Source organism: Maniola jurtina, chromosome 13 (genome assembly GCF_905333055.1).
Source record: "Maniola jurtina chromosome 13, ilManJurt1.1, whole genome shotgun sequence".
Taxonomy (NCBI): domain Eukaryota; kingdom Metazoa; phylum Arthropoda; class Insecta; order Lepidoptera; family Nymphalidae; genus Maniola; species Maniola jurtina.
The window spans coordinates 7,964,229-7,989,460 of record NC_060041.1 but is presented as its reverse complement, the minus strand read 5'-3'; the positions used below and the strand labels follow the sequence as shown (position 1 = coordinate 7,989,460).

Below are 25,232 nucleotides of genomic sequence, written 5' to 3'. Positions count from 1 at the left end.
ATAGTTTATTATGGTATGATTAGTTGTAGTAAAAAGGGTTAGGAAGATGCATAGAAGGTAAAAGTCTTACAAAATTGGTATTACCTCTTACCACATGTCCTGTCAAATAACGATGATCGTCGTCGTGGACAGATAGGACATGCGTGCAACATGCTGATACTTTTCTATCCGCATTGTCATAATAAATCGCACCCCTGAAACAAATTTTCTCCAGTAAATACTAATACAAGTGTAAATTAAAAATTTATAACATCCCGACGAGTGAAGGTTAACTAGAAAAGAGCTGATCACTTTCAAACGGTGGAACCGATTTTCTTGGATTATAGCTAAGAACACTCTCGATCAAGTCACCTTTCAAACAAAAAAAAAAACAAAATTTAAATCACTTCATTAGTTTAGGAGCTACGATGCCACAGACAAATACACAGATACATAGATACACACATCTAACTTATAACATCCCTCTTTTGGGTCGGGGGTTAAAAATAAACAAAATTGACATAGTATTCTTTAACATTAAAAGACTTACCATTTTTCATTATGTGCCCATTCTACTAAATGTGATAGCATCGGTGTTCCAGTGGAAACTGGAAATTCTACTTTCGGGTAAAGCGCCTGCACATGTGCGCTATACCCCGCCATGTAGAGACTAAAAATACACATATGAATTGAACACTATTAAGGAAAGTCTGAAATCTGAATTTTACTGCTAAGCAAATAGAATTAGAAATTTTTCTTATGAATAGAGATAAAGGAAACGGGTACCCGATCCCGTAACGACAAGTTTATAAGTTTATAAGAACACAAATGTTCTTCCACCAGTACTGAAGCTGGACTACATCATCCTATTACTTCGAATTCTGCAGCTGGTGTCAACTATTTTGGAATAAGTCAATCCACCTACTTAATCCATATATCTAATACGCACAAGATAAAGTTGAAAGCTAGAACCCCACTGCGATCGCTTAAACGCTGAATATTAGAGTAAAATTGTTTTTCTGTCGCTTGGTTTATTTTAATGTTGTTGCGCATTTATATTCACGAGCTCAGAATTTTCTCCTCTTTCATTTGACATCCCACTCGATACAATAGCAAAAAAAATTTTTGGAGACCTCCAATTTTTTTGATGTAATATCCGTTAGGTCAATTTTTTCGTATAAAATATAGCCTATGTCACCCGGAACTTTACAACGAATCAACTGACACCTCATTCATCAAAATCAGCCCAGTAGTTTAGGCACTACGGTGAAACACGCAGGATCTGGATACAAACATACATACATACTCGTACATACATACATACATACATAGACTGCTAAAATCATAACCCTTCCCTTTGGCTTTGCCGCAGTCGGGTAAAAAGAGAGATTAAACTGATTCATCATGAAATCTCTAAAACTACAATTTCTACGTTTCTTTTAGGACATAGGCATCAGCTAAGAAAATATTTTACGAAAATTCACGGCTAGGGGGGTAAAATACAAGTTGGCCCTTAACTGCAATTTCACTTGGTGGTAAGGGATGATGCAGTCTAAGATAGAAGCGGGCTAACCTGGAAGGGGTATGGCAGTTTATATTAAACCCATACCCCTTTGAAGTTTCTACACGGCATCGTACCGGAACGCTAAATCGCTTGATGGCACGGCTTTACCAGCAAGGTGGTAACTGGCCACGACCGAAGTTTCCCAACAGACCAGACCAGAGATTAAGAAATTATAAAATTTCAAACTCCTGCTGGAAATCGAACCCGGGATCTCCCACTAATAACACCACAGCGCTTACCACTGCGGCAGGAAGATCGTTAAATAACGAAGGTCTGACCCTCACGGGCTCTTAGTACCTACATTAAGTATGTAAATTGCGAGCTCTACAGGTCTATTACGGTATGAAGTCGTGGGTTTCACTAGGGGCTGGCCTTTTGGCAATATGTTTTAAAGCGGGAAAACTTAACCTCATAGGAAATAAGAAATTCTACGCGGTCAAGTTTAGGGGCAACTGCTAGTTGACCAATTAATAAAAAAAAACATCTTACTCTCCAATTGCTTCTAATAGAAACTGTGCATTGTCGGGGTGTCCACGTCTTGTCAGTGGCACATGTCTGCAGGATTCAGGCAAAGCCCGCTTGAGGATAGCCTGCAGGAGACCGTGCGGAGCTATCTCCACCAACACTGCATTTGATGGGATGTGTCTTAATGTCTCTTCGAAAAGTACTGCATTCTGCAATAAAAGTTTTAACTTTTTAACCTTAATTTCTTCAAATAGCATTTATGAGGAAGTTTTAGTTGTTTTATTTAAAAATTTTTTTGGCACACACATATTATGTACGGAAAGACAATGCAAGATACTAAAGATACTATACAAAAGGGTACAAAGGCGGCCTTGCTGCTAAAGCAATGTCTTACAGGCAACCATTGGCGAAAGGATTTAACTGAACAGAGCGCGGGATGGTGCAAATAGTAAAATTAATAAGCACATGAGTACATAGACAATTGAACACACATTATAGGTACTTATTGCATAAAATAAATATATAAATACAGTAATATATAAACATCACGTGCCTATGTAATATATATATATACACCAAACATATATACATGTACCTATATAGTTTTAATTCCGTGAGTAAAAATACTAACAAGCAAATTGTTCGTGTGATATTCTGCCGATGAATATTTGGCAATCGGGTCATCCCACATTTCTTCTGGCACTGATGTAGAAAGCCAGCGTTTACTGCGTGCTTTGGGTAATTTGATCACTTCACTCAAATACTTGAGCAGGCCTGGACCTATGGACAGTTGAATATATCTAAACTTGGCACCTAAAAATTCTGCAGAACGGGATAATTCACCTTAGTAGAAAGGTTTTTCGGTAAAGAGCGCGTGGCCTTCCATTGTTTACTAAGCTTTGCTTTCACTACAGATGTTCTTTGAGTAATTCTAAGCATATCTACTCCAGAAAACATTAAAAAAAGTACTTACTGTAGACTGCTGGGTGACTCAATCGTTTTTCTATTACGAATGAGGTTACTCATAACTGCACTCTTTTGGGTAATGTTGAAATCCTTATCTTCTCCGCCAGCTCGTTTGCTCGCTATTTTTACTAAAAAAATCTATTGAGAGGCATCCGAAGTAACCGATTAAAAACACTTCTTTATTTTATTGTACGCGAAAGAAAGCCCAAAATGTTTCTCTGTAGTATTATAAGATCCGTTTTAGTCTAGCGTCCAGTAACTATTGGAAAATTTGAAACTAGCTAGCCCTAGCTAAACTTACAGTTTTCAACCCCCGACACAAAAAGAGGGGTGTTATAAGTTTGACGTGTGTATCTATGTATCTGTCTGTGGCATCGTAGCTCCTAAACTAATGAACCGATTTTAATTTAGTTTTTTTTGTTTGAAAGGTGGCTTGATCGAGAGTGTTCTTAGCTATCATCCAAGAAAATCGGTTCAGACGTTTGAAAGTTATCAGCTTTTTTAACCCCCGACCCAAAAAGAGGGGTGTTATAAGTTTGACGTGTGTATCTGTGTGTCTGTGTATCTGTGTATCTGTGTATCTGTCTGTGGCATCGTAGCGCCTAAACGAATGAACCGATTTTAATTTACTTTTTTTTGTTTGAAAGGTGGCTTGATCGAGAGTGTTCTTAGCTATAATCCAAAAAAATTGGTTCAGCCGTTTAAGAGTTATCAGCTCTTTTCTAGTTTTCTTGTAGAAAAGAAGGTTAGATAACCGTTAGGTTCTTAATATTATGTCAATTGACAAATTTATGTCAAGCTGTCAAGATGCCTTCACTTGTCGGGGGTGTTATAAATTTTTAATTTACACTTGTTCTAGTTACTGTATGTATCCTTCACTTGTCGGGGGTGTTATAAATTTTTAATTTACACTTGTTTTGAAAGGAGGTGGGACGGCAGGCATGTTTACATCCTCCTCTCTCCCGCCAGAATTACTCAAAGAACACCTGTGGTAGGAGGCAAAGCTTAGTAAAAAAATTAAAGCTTCGATCCAATATTCACTCCAATACCTAAACTATTCTGGTAATGAATAAAACTTTACTTTTTCTAGCGATCTCTGTCGCTTTTCGGATGCGCAGTCGGGGTCACTATTTCTCGGGTAGGTTTTATAGCCATATTACCTACCTGACTTTTGTGACCTCGGCCTACCTAATTGGTATAGGTACCTGCATTAGCTATGTATCGCGAGTGATATGCAATGTTGGAGCACGGTACTTCTTTAGCGAAGATTCCTTTCGCAGTTAGCTGAGCCACGAATCCTTTCATAATATCAGCGGGTCCAGATATTGTGCTGGAGTTAGGACCATTGTGGCAAGCTACTTCGATCTCTGGTGGACACAATTTAGATATCTGTAACAATTCAATCAACGCTCATGTTAGCATTTAGCTCGGCCATCGCTAAATAGCACAGATGCTTGTAATTACTACGATAATATACAAAAGAATAATAAATTATGGAAAGCCCAAATAACTTCTCTCTAAGGATCAGTTAAGCTGATTTGATGATTTTAAATTTACATAATTAAGCCACTTCTAGCGTCAGAAACGCAGTGAAAATTGATACAGGTTTATTTAACTCACCGCTCACTCAGCAACTATGTCTGATAGCACGAGACAACCGTATTACGGTCATGTTTGGAAAAAGTGCGTAATACAGATATTTAGGGATTGATATAGACACTAATTTGTATTTTCATTTTTAAAATATGCTATCGCGCAGCGTGTTCGTACCTATACTTATTATGACTGTAACTGGACGATTTCTGCATGTGCATCACTACCCATAAAATATAAATGCGAAAGTTTGTTTATTTGTTGGTTTGTCCTTCAATCACGTCGCAACGAAGCATCAGATTGACGTGATTTTTTGCATAGATATACGAGTAAGTAGTTGTAAACCCGAAAAATGATATTGGCCACATTTTATTCAAATCTTAAACAGAGTGTACCTAGAATCATTGTTTTTTTCAAGTCGGTTAAAATATGTAGATACCTGTTGGTAGCCAACTCCGACAGCAGCCATAGATCCACGTATGAAAGGCGTCTGCACGGAGACCAGACCGCGGCTGTATGCAGACAGTATCATTTCCTCCGCGGTAAAGCACCCGTCTGCGTATGCGCAGCCTAGCTCACCCACACTGTGTCCTGTGAATAAAGGAGTTATTTTTGAACAAAATTTCTCTTTTTCTTTTCTTTTCCTGCTTATTTTAACAACAACAACAGGATACAATAGTTAAAGCTAACTCATAGGTACTTACGAGTTTTTGTTTAAAGTTGTAATAGTAGACTAGTGAGTAGGTATAGCACTTGGCTGCGATTAAACTTGCTGGCAAATTAAGACGAATGTGGAGCCTGTTAAAATAATTCAAACACCTCGCTATTTCTACTGAAAACTACTAGGAAAATTAGTTAAGAAAAAATATTTTACCAATAATCATGTCGGGAAAGATTTTGAGTTCATGTAAAACTTCCGTTAGTCCAATTTGAATAGCAGCGATTCCGACGAAAGAGTTGAGAATATTGTCAAAGATTGTTTCGTCTGTAGATGTGATTATGTGCACAATGTCCACTCCTTTGGGTTCCAAGACACGCCGACATCTGTTATTTTAGGCGAAAGATTATTGGAATTTCAATAAATTACCAGCATTGACTTGCGCACAGGAGTAAACAAAGTAGTCAACATAGTTTATACAATTACGGCTATTATGAAGACCATGTAGCGCGCTCTACTGTCGTGTTTGTTTTTTTAGATATTCATCAGTTCATTATTTCATCAATACCTCAATATAAAAATGTTTATTTTCCTTTTTTATTTATACTTTATTGCACTCATAGTAAACATATCGACTAACATACAAGGATCTAAAGGTACGTTTACACGCTTGCCAAGGCTCGACAAGCATCCACAAGCCCCAAGCGTTCACAAATGTCGCTTGGTATTTGGAAGTCGTTTACATGCTTGCGAATGCGTCAGTGTGCTACGGACATCCAAGCATGGCGGACACTGAACTTATATCGGCTATTACGTTCGGTTTAACTTACTTTAATTTCAAATACAAGCAATCAAATCTCTCTTCGTTCGACCAGCCACTCGTTTTGAATAGAAAACTAGACGTGCGTTCGTCACGAAATCACAGCGGCTAATAAACGCGCGCCAACGTGTAAACACGTCGCAAGCGCTTGCCGCAAACGTCCTTTGATTTGTGTCAAAAAACCGACACTAGTCCCGATCGGATACAAGCGCCCGCAAGTTCACGCAAGCCAAGCCAAACGGCCTCTTTACACGCTTGTGCTTGTGGATGCTTGTCGAGCCTTGGCAAGCGTGTAAACGTACCATAATAGCTGTAGCGTGCAAAGGTTGTCTTAGATCTCGCTAAAGCGATCTCTTCCAGACAAAAACGAATCGCGAAAGCACGGGTTGGTGCGGCAGCGTCCAAATGAGGTCCTAGTTAAGTAGGTATAACATATAACTGTAAAATAGACTACTACTACTAAATAAATATAAAATGTTTTACACATTTGCAATTTTGAAATTTTATACAATGGCAGATCTAAAATTTCCTTCAGCACTATGTTTTATAACCGTCAACATATTATTACTACCATATATTTTAATGAATCAAAAAAGCGGTGGTAGTCTACTGCCCAATGTTTCTCCTTGGCGGAGGGTCCGGGGTTTGATTTCAGGCTCGAAATTTTCGGAATTATGTGCATTTTAAGCAATTAAGTATCACTTGAAGACAAACGTGGAAAATTGTTCACAAACCTCTCAATGGCCGCAGCAAACACAGGAATCCTCATGAGCTGAGCTCCCATACCAGTCCACTGGGAGCCCATTCCGCTGTATACGAACCACAGAGGTCGCTTGGCATCGTCGTAGTAGTTTAACTTTTCATGTAGACATACAGTTTCGTTATTTTCACTTGTATCTTAAAATAACCATTAAAAATATTTAGAACTCAACTCCAACTATAGGTACTCGTATTCTATTATGTTAAAGTCCGAAGCCGAAATGCCGGTACATTGCCATTGAACTAAGCAACCTCAGGAATGCCCGGAGCGCTTTATTCAAAACCTAAAACTTTGGCTTCTGCCTAACTAGTTATGAGGCCTAAAGTCTACAAGTGCCTAAATGCCTAATCCGTCGTGTTCGTCGTACCTACCCCTATCCTATTTCCGCGATGACGAAGATTTCCGTGATAAAAATGCTTTGTGAAATCGGATTTCAGTTTCGTTTTGATACTTAGGTATATCGGTCACATGTCTATAAGCCTGCACTTATACGGCATTAGGCACATTTAAAAATTAAACAACATTATATTATACATTTAATACTTTTATCATACTTAATATTAGATGAAATGTATTTCTATAAAAACACTCACCAAGAAGAATAAATCCTCTTCCTAAATGACCAGAAATTCTGGTTTTGTGAATATTACGGAGTAAGGCCAATTCCTCTGGATCAATAGGACGAGATTTCAAATCCTGAATTATCTTCTCAACAGATGATTCTTGCCTGCCTGATAGAGTAACCAATTGCGGGAAATTTGCCTTATACCTTGAAGTATCCTTAAAGAAATGTTGGGTCAGGTTAACTTTAACAATACATAATATCATCATTATAATACAGTTTTGATTATGTGGTTTCGGGATGCTTAAAATTTTGTGTACTATGAATATTTTTTTACCGTTGATATTACCGTACCCTACAGTACCGTAGGTTTTTACCGTAGATTATTATTTGTTAAGAAATCCAAATTAAAACAAAATTAACAAGCCTATATACACGCGGACGAAGTAGCATGTATCATATAGTATTCGCATAGAATAATAAGCTAGTACTTATCATTTGTAATACTACATCGATCATTGGTACAATATTGGGTTAGGTTTACCTTAGGTTTGTAATGGCCATTTAACAGGACATGAGCATTACTTCCAGTCAGAGAGATATTATTGACAGCAGTGTATGTCCGTCCAAAAGTCTGATGATCGGTAACAATGCGCATACGGCCATTACGCAAAGCATCTATATCTTGTCTTGGCGAATCACAGTGCAAATTGCCCGCGAGCTGTCCATGGTGATACCCTAAAAGGACCTATTGAAAAACAAATTGCTCTTTAAGTATAACTTGCTCTGCTTCGTATTTTACTTATCGTAGAAGGTTTCCCCAGGACAATTATTATGCTCGTAGATGACTTTGCATACGACTCGACGAGTACCTACATAGCAATTTCGATTTAGGTTCAACGATCATATTATCAGGTTTAAGTGATAATAATAATCGGTATCGATGACTTAACGTGATATCCGGAGCGCGCATAGAAAGTAGGTACTTCAGGCGCACTAAACGGGTCTAACCGCGAAATTACATTTTTAATTTGGTTTTTCGCGATTTGTAAACTAATACGACAAAGTAGGCTTTTGGCATTCCAATTGCGCCATTAAAATAAATATAATGGCAGTATCATCTTTACAGGTTTATATAAAAAATCTTTACTTAAAAGTGTTCAGTTTTTGAAATTAGTCAAAATAATGAGTTTGGCGTGAGTTATTCACACTTTATTAGTCGACACAAGCAACTGAGCACTTTCAAGTAAAGATTTTTATATACAAATCATAGCGTTTCTGTTCACCTTGGTGATCGCTGCTATCCCCGATGAAGCTTCGGCATATCCAATGTTTGACATAACACTGCCCACTAAAAGAGGATCACTTCTGTTGGTACAGTAAACTGTTTCAAATGCCTTTAGTTCTGCTTTATCAGCTTCCGGTTCAGCTGTAAGTAATTAATTACTAAGATAAATGTATTTTTATATTGTCTCTGCCAATGACTTTCTAAGCATGGACACATCGTGGCATACAACACAAGAGCCCAAACATGGCACACGTTTCTAAATTCACCTTATGTAGCTTCAACTGCTCCATTTATACATTCCCGCTAACATTCAAGTCCTGTAAACTAACCTCAGTGATTAAGCCGCAATGTAAATCGATTATTGCACTCGAAGCTGAATAAGGTGATTTTAGAAGCAAACTTGAACAAAAAATGGAATGGAGTAGTGTAGCACTATTAATTTTTGTTATTTCTTTGAGAGATTTTTCGTTTTTGTAAATATGAAACTATTATACTATATCTATACTATATACTATTCTGCTCGTGCTGATTCACTGACTGACTGACTGACTGACTGACTCATTTGATCACCTCTTCTGTAAAATTTTGTATGTTTTTTTTTTACCGATGGTTTCGTATAGAGGACAAAAAATGATTCGGAGGAAAAATATGGATAGAGCTGATGATTGAGGATTTCGGTGAGGAGCACGGCCAGGGTATTGAAGATAGGTGGGGGGTGCTCGAACAAATGTCACTCAGAACTTCATCCAATTGACAGGGAGCTGAAAAATAAAACCAAAATGGCGGATTCAAGATGGGCCTTGAATCAAGATGGCCAAAGGCCTCCCACCAGCCAACCTAAACCAATTAAGAAAATCTCAATCGGCCCAGCCGGGAATCGAACCCGGGACCCTCGTCATACAAATCCACCGCGTTACCACTGCGCACTGGAGGTCGTCAAAAGATCTATCTATACATATAATAAAATTGTAGAAAAGTGGTGTCTGTACAATGGAAATATATAAAAAAAAGTAGCAGGGGTTGTTAATAATAACAACCCCTGCTACTTTTTTTTATCGATGCCGAACCCGAAATTGTAATTAATTTTTTTTTTGTCTGTTTGTCTGTGTGTTTGTGCACGCTAATATCAGAAACGGCTTATTCGATTTAGATACGGTTGTCACTAATATATTGTAGTAAGCTTCACTTAACATTTAGTGTTTATTTCATGTCAATCGGTTCATAAATAAAAAAGTTATGTCAATTTAAAGAATCACGGCGAACATTTTTAACGTACAGATACACGCCTCGCGCCTGAGCGTCCGTGGCTATATAAAGCGCGCTGAGAGCTATTCCACGCGAACGAAGTCGCGGGCACAGCTAGTAATAAAATAAATGTGATACAGTAATGGCCAATAGATTTTACATTGAACAAAAAAAAGCTACTCCACAGTTTTGTTTTTCCGACATTCGTGACGCGCCCTTCCATCTGTCTCTTTCCGATGTGCGTGAGAGAAAGGAATGGGAACATTGTAAATAATTTTAGATATTTCTAGTGTTTTCAATGGTTTTACTAAATATTTCACACTTTTTCGCATGTTATCTTACGTAAATAAAATTAACTTACCGGTGGTAAGTCACACCATCTCTTTTTTGCGTCGTTAACGTATTATTTTGGCACTTTTTGATCGCGCATTTAGGCGTCTTGACAGCTTTGCAGTCAACATGCGACTAATGAAGAAAGTGTGCTTACACCGAGTATAAGCACACTTACTTGGTCCCTTGTTATGCGCGCCAGTGCGATGTCCTTGCTTAGAAAGTCATTGGTCTCTGCCTTCAGAAGTTGTATACATAAACAAAATGTAGTAAACCAAAAATAAGTAATGTAAAGCTTTACCAGAAATATAAAAAACTTGCTCTGGGGGCGCCACTAATATATGTGGTTTGTGGTCACTAAACTAAACTTCACATTCATTTGCAGTAGATACACTATTTTGTTTTTTTATTAGCATATGTATTTCATTTCGTCCTACTTCCTTATCAAGGAAGTATAAGCTACTCCTGTGGTATAAGTACCTATACATTTTAAATAAGTATTTTTTTGTTTGTTTGTTTGGATCTAAATGGTTTTACTAGGTCGGCTCATACCTGAACCAAAGGCTTCTACATATTCAATAGCTTGTGGCAGTACTTTCGCTTCGTCATAAAACTGTCTTATAAAGTTGGCCATGTTTTCTGGATCTCGATAAAAACCAAATCTTGGACCTGCTTTATCTCGAGGAAGTGAAATAAATTCATTTTTCACATGTACAACGTCGGCATAAACTCTGAAATAAGATTGCATAACACCTGTATCACATTCATTCCTAAAAAGGAAGAACTGAATGAAATGAAAAAACTGCAAGAAATGAAGAAACTGAAAAAAATGGGCTTGGCACTTTATTATTCAAAAATCTGATAGTGGAACCTACACTACGCGGTTGGAATTTGGATGCCATGTGAGCCTATGAGACTTCGTAGTAAAAATTATTGAATTGAAATGAAATAAATTAGTTTATTTGTTAATTGTTAACCTTATGATATGACATCCTTAATAATAATAGGTATAAACCTATTTTTTTCGCATGACGTACCTTAAAGCATTTTTAGCTTTTTGAAGGAATAGAATACCAATTGCCTCAGATATAGCGCAGCCACCAGCTTCAGTATCAAAGGATTTCGTTTTACCATCCATACTTATCTTCGTTGCTCTAAAAGATAAGAATTTTTCATTGTGAACCATTGAGTATTAACGATGATTAAAGTAAGATTATTAATTTTATTTGATGATAATGATACGTAATTAATCATCGATAACCATCTAAATAATTTTTAAATACATATCAAAAATTGCAAAACCGGCAGGAATCGAACGTGCGCCTTCTGGGTTCGCGCCCGACGCTCTAACCACTAAGCTACGGCATCGCTTACTGCCAGTAATTAATTAAATAATTAAGTGTATCTACATACTCCTAAGGAAATCCATACTTCCATACTAATATTATAAATGCAAAAGTGAGTCTGTCTATCTGTCTTTCTGTCTGTCTGTCTGCTACGTTTTCACGGCCCAACCACTGAACTGATTTTAATGAAATTTGGTACAGACTAGGGATACATCATGGAGGACATAGGCTACTTCTTATCCCGGAAAATTGAAGAGTTCCTACGGGATTTGAAAAAAAACCGAAATCCACGCGGATGAAGCCGCGGGCATCCTCTAGTTACATAATATGTATTTAAACAATACAATCATGATTTAAACCAGCTACGGAAAGTCTACTGCTCTGATAGTTTGATAGTTAAAATGTGGCGATTGCAATCACCTCTGATTGGCTAGCTATGATACTATTGCACTTATGACAAAATGCACTTCTGTATAGCAATAAAACCATAAAATTTACACCATACATTCAGCCGATCACGGCTATTGCGCTTGTAGCAATGTGATATTCGCAACATTCTGGCAACGTGGGAGATCTTTTAATCCTATTTAACGTTATTTAAAGATAAAATTAGAAGTACCTTCCATAATGTATGGTTGACTGAGGATGCAAGCAAAGTGATGATCCTCCGACGATGGCAGCTTCACACTCGCCGTGTTTGATGGCGAGGTAACCTTGCTCTATAGCTTTGATGGAACTGCAGCCGGACTCATTGATGGCCAAAGACGGACCCTTCACATTTAACCAATAGGAGATGCGGTTGGCATACATTGTTTTAGAAACCCTGTCAGAAAAGAATAATTTAATTAAGTACTTATCTGCATCTGTGTTGGCCAAGTTGTCGAACACAGTTGATGGGAATACAATAGGAATAGAACAAGTTTATTCAAATAAAACTTTTACAAGTGCGTTTGAATCGAACTTGTAACTAAAAAACCGGCCAAGTGCGAGTCAGACTCGCGCACTGAGGGTCCCGTACTTGGGTATTTTTTCCGACATTTTGCATGGTAAATCAAAAACTATTGTGCACAAAAATAAATGAAAATCTGTTTTAGAATGTACGGGTAAAGCCCTGTCATATGATACTCCACTTGGTATAGTTATCTTACTTTGAAAATTTAAACACATTTTAATGTTTTTTAAATGATATAACCACAAAATGGTTTTCAGATTCATTCCTTTACTTGTGCTATAAAACCTGCCTACCTGCCATATTTCATGATTCTAGGTCAAGTACCCTATAGGTTTTCTTGACAGATACGACGGATGGACGGACGGACGGACAGCTAGACAGACAGACAGACCACAAAGTGATCCTATAAGGGTTCCGTTTTTCCTTTTGAGGTACGGAACCCTAAAAACCAATAAAAAGAGCAATTGGTGAGTTCCTTTTAATAATTGAAAATTTAGTTAGTTACTTCAGTTTATTGTGACTAGATAAGAAGTGGGATGAGCATGTGGATGTTGGAGAGGGAAGAGAATTATTTTTAATAAATTACCATCTCACATAAAAACACTCACAATAAGACAATTTTCATTTAAACTTAAGAAATGGTTCCAAGGGGAAAAAAAAATACTCCTTAGAAGAATTTTTCCAATATGATAAAAAGCATTGTATTGTTTGTCATCCTTTTTTAACCTCCGACCCAAAAAGAGGGGTGTTATAAGTTTGACGTGTGTATCTTTGTATCTGTGTATCTGTCTGTGGCATCGTAGCGCCTAAACGAATGAACCGATTTTAATTTACTTTTTTTTTTGTTTGAAAGGTGGCTTGATCGAAAGTGTTCTTAGCTATAATCCAAAAAAATTGGTTCAGCCGTTTAAGAGTTATCAGCTCTTTTCTAGTTTTCTTGTAGAAAAGAAGGTTAGATAACCGTTAGGTTCATAATATTATGTCAATTGACAAATGTCAAGCTGTCAAGAGGGACGTTGCCTTGATACATAATTATTTATTTGAAAATGATGTTTTAGAAAACTCAGATACTTTGGATCGTAGGCGCTGTAGGCGCGGAATAGTCCAAGAAAATCGGTTCAGCCGTTTGAAAGTTATCAGGTCTTTTCTAGTTACTGTAACCTTCACTCGTCGGGGGTGTTATAAATTTTTAATTTACACTTGTTAACAAATTTCATTACAGTGCCTATATTCGCTTGGTTTTGACATATTTTAGAATTGTTTTTTTTCCAGAATGAAAAATATAGTATATTATTATATAGTCATAACTAAGTTTAATTTTATGATTCCTTGGGATATATTTTTTTATACATAGTAATCTCATCTGTCTACTATATTTGTACGCCGACATGGCTAATGTAGCCATGTCGGCGTACAGTAGCTGAACTATGTTTCTTAGATTTAATACCTTATGTACCTACTTATACACATTATGCAAATAAAGAATTGCATTGTATTGTGTTGTATGAATCGTGCCCTCAAAATTATGGACGCGTCTGCATTATGGATATTTACAATGATAATGACGATGACAATAGTTTATTAATTACAACTTATACAAACCCTAATAAAGAGATTCCACACTTTGCCTCATTCCATTCACAGATAACTTGTTCAGTTGCAGAATTTTCGTTACCGATGTAGACACCAACTTTCTTTCCAGAAAGCTCTTCCGGGCACATACCTGTAGGTAGGCGTAGAAAACATAATTCGTTAGTTAAATACAAATAACTCAAAGCTCCCGCCCGAAGAGGCGTCCCGCAAGAGCCGCAGAGATGTCAGCAAGTGTCGGTGCTGCCCACGATTTTGGTTGGCATTTACTTAAAGTTAGAACAATAGTTGCAATTTAAAGGTGTTAATTTTACTTACCCAACTGAACTATAGACTCAAACGGAGCCGGTTGAAAGTGCGAGGACGAAAGAGAACACAATTTTAATTAAGATCAAAAGATCTGTATCTGTACTCAACGCCTAGACATAGAACAACAAAGACGCAAAATGTTAAGCGGCAGGTCGATTGTCCGACGTTTTGCACGGTAAATCAAAAACTATTACGCATAAAAATATATAAAAATCTGTTTTAGAATGTACAGGGAAAGAAAACCGTTCATATTGTACCCTACTTGGCATTGAAAATATTAATTACACATTCTAGTTTTTTTTTTGTAATGTAACCACAAATTCACGGTATTCGAATTTTTTCCATTACTTGTGCTAGCTATAAGACCTACCTACCTCCCAAACATGATTCTAGGTCAACGGGAAGGAAGTAACCTATAAACTTTCTTGATAGACATGATAGACGGACACTCAGACAGATAGACAGAAAGACAAACAACAAAGTAATCCTATAAGAGTTCCGTTTTTCCTTTTGAGGTACGGACCCTAAAAACGTCAATCGGTTTTTTTCTGTCCGCACGCCAGCAATTTCCAACAGGACGAGAATAAAAATCGCTGGACAGTCTCATACTGTTAACGAAGTTCTGCACTAACGAAATTCTCATGCATCTCGTTGACCAGCAAATAAAATAATCTCACCAGCATCATAAATAGCTTCAAATGTCTTTTCTAACAACTTGCGGGTCATCGGTTCCATGTTATCGGCAAGATGGTAGAACACTTTGAAGAACTGCGCATCGAATAAATTAATTCCAGGCACTTTGCCCGTGTACTGTGCTACTTCGGGGTGGTCATAATTCCAGCGGCTGTTCTCGTTGTTTACTGGGTTTATCTATGGACATAACACAGGTTATTTGATCATTCATGTTTTTAGGTATCAGAGGGGTAATTCGATAACTCAATACGGAATTATAGTCGCGGAGCTCATTTGCCATTTATTTTTAATCCATTAAAGGTTTTATACGAAAAATTATTTTAATAGCACTCAATAAGCAGCAGTGTAGAATCAGCCAATATCAAATGAGCTTGACGGCTATCATTTAGCGTTGAATACTGAGTTAGCGAATCACCCCGCATGCCGGCCTCACTTGGTCACGTCTTAACCCGAGAAATTTTAATGTCGATGGTCACGCGTCCCTTTACGACACTTATCTCTTAGGAGAGAGAGAGTTTGCAAAATAGAAAGAGAGAAAGGTTTCTCGGCGCTGTGCGAGCTAATTTTTATTTTCAACTTCGCTGTTAAGTATAATGGCATACATATTATACTTAGATTAATAATACATAAACAATTGCATCTTCAGTAGAGTCGCTATTTATATAAAAGTCTTTTAGTACAGTCATTTGGTGCTCAAAAAGGGGGTTAACTGGAAAGTGTTACAAAACTGTTTTGGGCGCTATTTTTCCAAGACGGCCGGCGCGGGCGGTGCGAGCGGCAAAGAGGTGGCAAAATGAAAATTCGGATAGAGCACGTTGAAATCTATAAAACCACCAATTTTTGAAACTTCCGGAAAACTTTTCAGGTAAAACTACCAAATGACTGGACTATTTGTAAAGTGAGTTTTCTATCTAGAGGTATTATACTACTAAGTATTCTGTGCTTTTATTTTTAACCCCCGACCCAAAAAGAGGGGTGTTATAAGTTTGACGTGTGTATCTGTGTATCTGTGTGTCTGTGTATCTGTGTATCTATCTGTGGCATCGTAGCGCCTAAACGAATGAACCGATTTTAATTTAGTTTTTTTTGTTTGAAAGGTGGCTTGATCGAGAGTGTTCTTAGCTATAATCCAAAAAAATTGGTTCAGCCATTTAAAAGTTATCAGCTCTTTTCTAGTTTTCTTGTAGAAAAGAAGGTTAACTAACCGTTAGGTTCATAATATTATGTCAATTGACAAATGTCAAGCTGTCGAGATGGACGTTGCCTAGATACCTAATTATTTATTTGAAAATGTAGATGATGAACTCAGATACTTTGGATAGCTATAATCCTAGAAAATCAGTTCAGCCGTTTGAAAGTTAGCAGCTCTTTTCTAGTTACTGTAACCTTTACTTGTCGGGGGTGTTATAAATTTTTAATTTACACTTGTTAAGTTCTTAACACGTAGGTGTTCTTGTGTTCGAAGTCTGGAATTAAATGGTACATTTACATTAAATGTAGGTAGAATCTTAGATTATTTATTTAAGAACTTCTTACTTAACTTCTCTACTTGGGGAAGCTTACGCAGTAGAATTCGTCTTATGGAATAAGTTGAAGGATGCATTATATAAACTTTTGTGTGTGGCTATAAGCGAAGCCATCGCATTGTGTTATTTTGTAGAAGTCTAAACTCTTAGACTGGTGGCAGTGGGATCCAATTCAATTTTTTTTTAATTTAGTGCGACAATACCCTATTAAACAAAATTTGCCTGCATTTCAAGCAAATCTTGAATCTTTTTGCAAAGTTCTGCAAGAAGTTCTTTTTGATTAGGTTTTCGTCGCCCATATTCACCGTTAGGTTTTACCTTGTTATACAGAATATCTGATAGGTCCTTCACACTATTGGAATCTGGAAATATGCCCGCCATTCCAGATATTACGACTGTATCATCGCATCCATCATTAGCGGTTCTCTCCTCTTTTAATAATAAGTTTTTTGGAGTTGGTGCCATATCATCTGTAAGATTATAATATTAAATCGGTGTCAGTATCATAGTTATAAATAACACAGAGCTTAACCGAAATATAAAAGGGTTCTAATTTTTATTTTTACAATCAAATTACATAATATACCTATGTACGTACCCTACAGGGTTATTTTTTGTCTACCTGCAATATTTTGAGAGGAGGATTGATAGCATAATGGAGAAGTCAGTTTATGCCCGGCAACTAAGCTTGACCGCACGATGAAATTTCGTCGTGCTGCTGACCACCCGGAGCAGACGCTGCTCGAGCGGTTCCATGAATGTATGCAAATAGAAAATTGTAGTTCACTGTGCAGTCGCAGCTTGAAGCAGTCTAGCTACCCGTGTGAAGCTGGCCGTGAACTGCTCGACCACACGACAGAATCTCGCCATGCTGCTGACTGCTCGGAGTAGTCATGTCTGCTAAAGCAGTCTCGTGTACGACTATGTAAGATGATTATAGTAACTAAGCTATGTGTGTGCCCAAAGTTACAAGATACTAATTTTAAAAAATCTGACTTACCTAGTTTACTTTTAATTCCAAAATATTACAAAAACTGGATATCTTGTGTTACCAAAAGCACACTAACTGCATTTCTTTCTTTTTTTGCTTATATATCTTGTTTTTCTTTTAAGTTTGTTCTATTGTATACCATTAGCATTTTTAAGTGGTTTGAATAATTACATCCATCATATCCATACTAATCCATACCTTACTAATATTTAAATGCGCAAGTGTATTTGCGTCTATTTTGTCTCTCTGCTAGCTTTTCACGGCTTTCCTTTCGACAAATTTTGATGAATTGATGACAGTGTTATCTCTGGGAAGGACATACACACTAGGCTACTTTTGTTTCTAGAAAATCCAAGAGTTCTCACGGGATTTTCATAAATGAATCTCTATAGATGAATTTGCGGGCATTATCTACTTAGTACAGTAGCTTGCATCCGGGGGACGCACATACTCGTAAACTATTATACTTTTATCCTAGATACACGGGGATGAGTTCGCGGGCATCATCTAGTAATACCTAGATATACCTCTTAAATAGGTTTTTAAAGGAAAAGGTGACTGGCTGATTCATTGACTGACTGACTGATTGATTTATTAACGCACCGTTCAAACTACTGGATGGGCTGAGGCATGCAGATAGCTATCGTGATGTAGGTATCCGCTAGATTTTTGAAAATTCAATCCCTGAGTTGGTCATAAATACTTCAAGAGGTTTTGTGAAGTTTGTTGGCTCACATCTTTTCTTATATTAACTATCGCGAAATACTGTACAAGCCCATGTGAATATCTAGTAGGAACATCGCCGAAGGGAGTTGTTTCCATAGTTTGTATTGGCATGGAATAAAAATCTAGCACGGCGGGTAGTTGTAGTACACCAGGCACCCAGTTGGTGAGGGAGGCATTGCTTTCGGTGGCGTGCAGTGCGGTTGTAGAAAAGGTAAAGTGGAATAAGATCAAAATCTTCTCAAATCACTCACAGCTTTAGCAACAAGTATTTTTTTTAATAAAATGACAGTGACGGTGTAACAGCCAGACAAACAGACAGACGGAATGGATGTACCTACTTATCCTTGTTTTTGTTCCTTGTCTTACGACGAGTTATGACTGAAATAATACGACCTTACCTAGCTCGAATAATGACGCATTATAGGTCTATGTGACGGACGTAAAGTTTGTCATACATAAGATGTAGTATAGTAGGATGCAACTATGTAATACTTTTTAATTGTTGATTTACATACAATAAATATTAACCTTGACTTTTAATGAATTCTAACGACAGTAAGAATTAATCTAAGGGCAAAGGAGGCAAATTTGTAATACTTTTTAGGGTTCCGTACCGAAGGGTTCCAACAGGATCCTATTAGTAACTAAGTAGTACCTTCATTTGGAAAGGAAATTGTTTAAAATGAGAACAAAAATATTTTGTCTAAAATGAGACTTAAGACCTAAGCAATAAGTCAAAAAATTTGACTAATTTGAAATAAGTTCAATGGTTTTATATTTCGGGCCACTTTTGAAGCACTTATTTGAAACCTTGTTGATACTTAACTCGCTGGAAGTACCTCGCAATTCGCATTGTTTTATAAAGTCTCTGGAATTGTAAAAATAATAGAAAGATATTTCTACGATTTGACGACCCCCCTGGCGCAGTAGTGAGCGCTGTAGTCTTTTCAGTGGGAGACCCCTAGTTCGATTCCGAGCAGAGGCAATTAGGGAATTTTTAATTTCTAAATTGTCTTAATTGTTGTCTTGTCAAATCTTACATGGCTAGTTACCGGCAAAGCCGTATTGCCGAGCGATTTAGCGTTCCGGGACGATGCCGAATGGAAACCGGCGATAAGGGGTATGGATTTCATAGAAAACAGCCATACTCTTTACAAATTAGTCCGCTTCCATCTTAGACCGCATCGTCACTTATTACCTGCGGGATGATCTGCTAACTCAGTGTTCAACAGTGAATGATAGCCACCTAGCTCATTTGACATTTAATTTTAATCCATTCAAGGTTTCCAATCAAAAATTATTTTAATATTGTGCCTCATTGAGTAATATTAAAATACTTTTTTCAATTAATCAAATCAAATGTAACCCGCCAATGGCAAATGTGCTCGGTGGCTCAATGGCTATCATTCAGTTAGCGAAACATCACGCAGCAGGTGCGCGCGCAGTCAAGTGCTAACTTGTCATTAATAGATTGAAATAGAAAAAACAATATCTGAACTGTCACATAAATTTAAAAGCAGTTAAAAGTAACATCATTATATTACATATAAGTTGAATTCATCTCAAAATACGTAATCAATCTGCAAATGTCTTTGTCAATTTATCCACAATGATCCTTGTTCTTTCTGATAGGTACTGATCAATTTTACCAATAACTTTGACCACTTGCAACATCTTCTGAACGCCTTTTTTGAATCTCGCCATTCGTTCCGCGCTCGACTCTTCTTCTTCATACCTTAATCGCCTAAATGACTTTGCTGGTCCTATTTTTGGTGCTTTCAGGCCGTGTAGCATCGGTCTTAGCTTTGGCACATCTAACTTTGGTGTACCTAGTCTTGAAGGCCTTAATTTCGGGAATCCTGGAGGAATAAAACCTCTCGGTGGAGCAGCCATTACGGGGGCCACTGTGTCGCTGTGACCAACTTGGTCATCTTCTTGTCCAGTTACGAACTTTCCATTCTTGACCGCTTCCGGGATTGCGCGGTGAATCAAATCGCAAAACGAGTTGATATCGAAGCGTGAATTGCTTCTCGAAAACTCAGCAGACCTGTATTTTGGCAGGTACTGGGAATCCTGAAATGAAATTAATAGAAACTCAATTAAATAGGTACCTTATTTATTATGCTTGCCTAGTACAGTTTGTTTTCTATTCGTACGTTACAACTTACATTGTTACAAAGCTTATTTCCAAGTTATGAAATTAATTAATAAGAAGTCGGCCTTACCTCTCCGGAAGAACAATCAATCGTCACTCGTAGTGGTGGAGGAACACATGCAGCAAGTGCCAACTGAAAACAATGCAATGAATCCCGGTAGAATAAATAAAACAATTGTAACTGAAATTGCTCAGAGATGATTTTATATGAGGCAGATATTGACATTGAATAATTGATTGCAGACCAGAAGCAACTTTGGCTTTAATTAATTTACTCGACCAAAGTAATTATTAGAAAAATCTTATGAATAAAAAAAAGCATCGAAGAGTATTCTAGACGTAGTGTAGTAAAATGCCTTTATATTTTTAAGTGAAAATTTCTTTAGGCACGTTGGGCGATTTTGGGATAGGTAAAGATTTCATAGTCGCATCAACGACATGCTAATGTTACATGTTAAACTATCTAACGTTAATATGGCTCGGTTTGCCGATAAATGTAAAGCTATAGTAATGTTAGGTAATAGTTTTAATTTACAAATTACGAAGTTTTGATTTCAGATACTACAATTAATTTGAAAATGCAAAAAAAAAACTGTCAGCAATTCCTTCTGACTGGCATTTTTTATCAAATCGTGATGCGTTGAAATAAAATTTTCACTAGAATTGGTATGTAGGTCTCCTGCTATCACTGCCTAAGCATCGATATGGTTTTAACAAATAATAACTTTAAACTGTCTCTAAATATTCAATGTTTGCACTCATATAAATATCGCAATATGATAACGGGTGATTAACTACTGTCACTTGTTCGATGCCTTGCTCGTCTCCGTCAAGGTCACCGAAGCACCATTAATTTTGGGAGCAATTAATACCAACCACCACTAGTGAAAGAATCGCCACCAACTGACACATGTTATCCGTATTGAGACCGCGACATTTTTACTGGCATTCATCAAAATGCGAACAGTCACGTCCAATTCGTCGGAAATAGCAGCATCAGCAAGACACGATTAATGTTGATTCATAACACATATAATTAAGTTAGGGTTTCCATTTGTTGATTGATCAAATTCGGACCAAGAATCTACTGACTGACAATTTACATACAATGAAAGATTTGTTACGTTCATATCATGTTACGTTATTTGTTACGTTAATTTGTGCTCGGTGATGAGTAAGACAGAAGATACGAAACGCGCAAGAGTAGAAGAGCTAGAACTTTAGCAATGTGACCCAAGTCGATACATGGGTTCTAATAATTTTCGACGGACGACAGACGGACGAGTCGCCTATACGGTCAGCGCCTACTTGATATACCCGAATGACAGCAAATTAATTAGTTCGCTCTACCAACTTCTGCCTTTCGCTATACCTAATGCCTCCACCGGGTCGCCCCTAGGTATTGTGGTACTACCCCGCAGGGTTACCTACTCCATCTCCGTCGACTGACTGTACGAAGTATCTCTAGCTGTGTTAATATTACAAGTTTATTGAAAGGTACCGAGGTAGCTTGCGTGCCTGTAATTGACATAGGCAACTTTTTATCCCAGAAAATCAAACAGTTCTCACGGGATCTTTAAAAGCCTAAATCCACGCGGACGAAGTCGCGGGGATCCTCTAGTATATTAATAATATACTTGGCAGAAAACCCGAACGCCGAAAGGTGGACGAATCTATGAAAGTTCTCTAGGAGTGCGACCCTACTTATAAATTACCAAGGTTAAAATACTAAGATTACTTAAAGTTAGTAGTAGCTTATCTATCTTACGTGATAGCATCCGATGTGCTGAGTGGTGTATATGTACTCGTATAATTTACTTGGAAAATGCAGTGGTTTGTCAGCGGGTGCTATGCTGGTAGCTTGTTGTTATATCTTTTAACTAAGTATTACTTTGAAAATGAATTTAAGGAAACATTTAACTTGGGCCTGCGTGGTGCTGGTTGCTGTGTCCGTTGCCGAGGTTTGATATGTTTTTCCTACTTTTAATGTCGCTAGGAAGTAAAAACACGCGTTATGCCTGTTGAATCAAAATATTTGAAGAATTTTCTATGGCTAGAAAGACTACAAATACTGGTCGAAATTAATAATTAATCTATCCGTAATCTATCGATATAGCTATAACGTCGATATAGACGTTATAGCTGTCAAAATACTGTAACTTAATGACAAATTACAGATAGTATTGATTATTAATTTTAGTCATTCATTGGTGTATCTCTGATTGACTTGTGTAAAAGTGGATTATCGTGGTATCGTATGCCCAGACCTTTATCATTCGATTTTCAGAAGTAAACAAAGACACAATGTTTGACAACCAGGGCAATGTCAACTGCAACTGTTGTTCTCCGAAATGTTTACAGTAATGAATGTAAACTTTCGCTTAATCATCTAAACCAATTGTATTGTAACACCTTAATGAAATAACATGGAAATAACCATTCCAAAATCGAGATCTTTGCATTTCCCTAAATATTCTTGAGCTGGAACTATTTAAATCTACTAAAGAAGCCTCTAAATTACCTACACTTTGGAATTATTTTCTATCTATCTAACAACATGGAACAATTCACGATTAATTAAAAAATAGCTAAAAAAAATCAAAAATTAACACATTGAATAACTTTCTTAGGAGGATCGTCTAGTTTTAAATTTTTCCACAATTTTTCCATTGTTCAGTAGGCATTTGCTTACATTTTATTCTTGAAATGTTGTTTCGGGTGATAAAGTTTTATTGTTACTACTACTGTATCTACGTATATGTAGAATTTGTATAAGAATTCATAATACAGCTAAATAACTCATGAAACCTCAACTCAACCTCAACATCTACTTCCTCATAAACATGCAAGTTTCAGGATGTGAAGCTGTAAAATGTAAAATTAATTTTCGTGTTAAAAAAATATACACTGGTCATTCATATGAATTATATTTTTAGTTTTTAAATCTTATCGTTTCGAATTATAGACGAGTTTTAGTTGGATTGTTTTAATTTTTGTCGTGCACTATGATTCCCGCGACTTCGTCCACGTGAATTTAGTTTTTTTTAAATCCCTTAGGAACTCTTTGATTTTCCGGAATAAAAAGCAGAATGTGTCAGTCTCTGAGATGCAAGTTATCTCTGTACCTACTAAGTTTTATTAGAATCGATTAAACGGATGGGTTTTTAAGAATCTCATGGGAACGAAGAAAATGTCTCGGTGTATGTGTGCCTGTATCAAGTTTCATCGAAACCAAGTTTCGTCGAAATTAAATGGATGAGCCGAGAAAAGCTAGACAGATAGACATAATTTCGCATTTATAATATTAAAGTATGGATGGGTTGTAAATAATCTATTTTTGTTTCAGAGCAGCGTAGTGACGAAGAGATCACTGCTAAAGCCCCTCTTGTCTGACCACTGCTTCACGTGCAAGGCAGACGACAGGCCGTTCGCGTGGCCTCTCATGCAATATTTCACCAAGTTCAAAGACGCAGTGGTCCGCGCTGTCAATTCTGTGGCAGACAAAATCAGAAATAAGAGAGACTACTTAGATTAATATTGTGTTTATTGTAGTTTAAAATATATTTATTTAGTAATTTAATAAGTAGTAATAATGTTTGCAATGTGCGTTTTCATATAATTTTGGTTTATAACGTAAATCGATCGGTTCAAGCTATCTGAGCAGTGTGAAAATTTTTGTATGCATGTAGAGACTCTTGCGCGATCAATCGCTTATGCAATTAACAACCAAACCCATAATATTCAATCCTATCTGTGTTGTTGTTATGTGGTTAAAACCGGCCATGTGCGAGTCGGACTCGCGCACCGAGGGTTCCGTACTCGGGTATTTTTTTCGACATTTTGCTCGATAAATCAAAAACTATTTTGCATAAGAAGAAATAAAAATCTGTTTTAGAATGTACAGGTAAAGCCTTTTCATATGATACCGCACTTGATATATTTATCTCACTTTGAAAATTTAAACACATTTTAATTTTTTTTAATGACGTAACCACAAATTCACGGTTTTCGGGTTTATTCCTTTACTTGTGCTATGAGACCTACCTGCCTGCCAAATTTCATGATTCTAGGTCAACGGGAAGTATCCTATAGGTTTTCTTGACACGACGAATGGACGGACAGACAGACAGCAAAGTGACCCTATAAGGGTTCCGTTTTTCCTTTTGAGGAACAGAACCCTAAAAATGGTATCTATTGACAGATTACCTACAGATAGATTGATTATAGAATATCGACGATCCATGTAAATGTATTATGAACACCCAGCCTGGTACTACATTCAAATATCATCAATTAACATTATTGTATCTAGCTTAAGCACTTATTTATGATGAATGTAAATAAATACATTATTTATGATACTTACACTTATGTTATTTTATTTTAAACAAAAAACATAATTACTTCTTGCTTTGACCATGATAACTACGGTCATCAACATCCAAAAATTCATCACAAGTATGTAGGTTCTACTGTTAATGATGAATTTTATGGGTGTTATACCTACCTACAGATTCTCTCATCGTCTATCTATACCCATACTAATATCATAATGAAAGTCTAAGTATCTGTTATGGCCGCGACTTCGTCCGCGTAGACTTAGATTTTTTTTTAATTCCGTGGGAACTCTATGACTTTCTAGGATAATAGTAGCCTATGTCCATCTACGGGATACAAGCTCTCCTTAACTTTCATCCAAATAATTAAACGGATG

At 36.9% G+C, this 25,232-nt stretch overlaps 2 protein-coding genes across 3 annotated transcripts in view; both read right to left on the bottom strand.

Annotated features, from left to right (window-relative positions):
- The window catches only part of LOC123871198 (fatty acid synthase-like), a 29,874-nt gene extending 12,153 nt beyond the window's left edge, over window positions 1-17,721 (bottom strand). For both annotated transcript variants that reach the window (XM_045914838.1, XM_045914839.1), the window contains exons 1-18: window positions 17,647-17,721; window positions 16,965-17,116; window positions 15,105-15,297; window positions 14,131-14,251; window positions 12,196-12,399; window positions 11,268-11,384; window positions 10,783-10,961; window positions 8,654-8,796; window positions 7,912-8,115; window positions 7,399-7,585; window positions 6,780-6,942; window positions 5,442-5,611; window positions 5,007-5,158; window positions 4,180-4,363; window positions 2,640-2,788; window positions 2,033-2,217; window positions 530-649; window positions 85-194 (exon numbers count right to left, since the gene is read on the bottom strand). In XM_045914838.1, the coding sequence (XP_045770794.1) occupies window positions 85-194; window positions 530-649; window positions 2,033-2,217; window positions 2,640-2,788; window positions 4,180-4,363; window positions 5,007-5,158; window positions 5,442-5,611; window positions 6,780-6,942; window positions 7,399-7,585; window positions 7,912-8,115; window positions 8,654-8,796; window positions 10,783-10,961; window positions 11,268-11,384; window positions 12,196-12,399; window positions 14,131-14,251; window positions 15,105-15,297; window positions 16,965-17,111 (2,728 nt within the window). In that variant the 5' untranslated portion in view covers window positions 17,112-17,116; window positions 17,647-17,721. The remainder of the gene's footprint in view (window positions 1-84; window positions 195-529; window positions 650-2,032; window positions 2,218-2,639; window positions 2,789-4,179; window positions 4,364-5,006; window positions 5,159-5,441; window positions 5,612-6,779; window positions 6,943-7,398; window positions 7,586-7,911; window positions 8,116-8,653; window positions 8,797-10,782; window positions 10,962-11,267; window positions 11,385-12,195; window positions 12,400-14,130; window positions 14,252-15,104; window positions 15,298-16,964; window positions 17,117-17,646) is intronic.
- Window positions 17,722-19,852: 2,131 nt separating this feature from the next.
- On the bottom strand, window positions 19,853-21,528 carry LOC123870646. Its single transcript, XM_045913991.1, has 3 exons — window positions 21,395-21,528; window positions 20,589-20,651; window positions 19,853-20,436 (listed from the first exon to the last, which is right to left on the bottom strand). Exons 1-3 carry the CDS (start codon window positions 21,428-21,430, stop codon window positions 19,939-19,941), a joined length of 597 nt encoding a protein of 198 aa, XP_045769947.1. The 5' UTR covers window positions 21,431-21,528; the 3' UTR covers window positions 19,853-19,938.
- Between the last annotated feature and the right edge of the window lie 3,704 nt (window positions 21,529-25,232).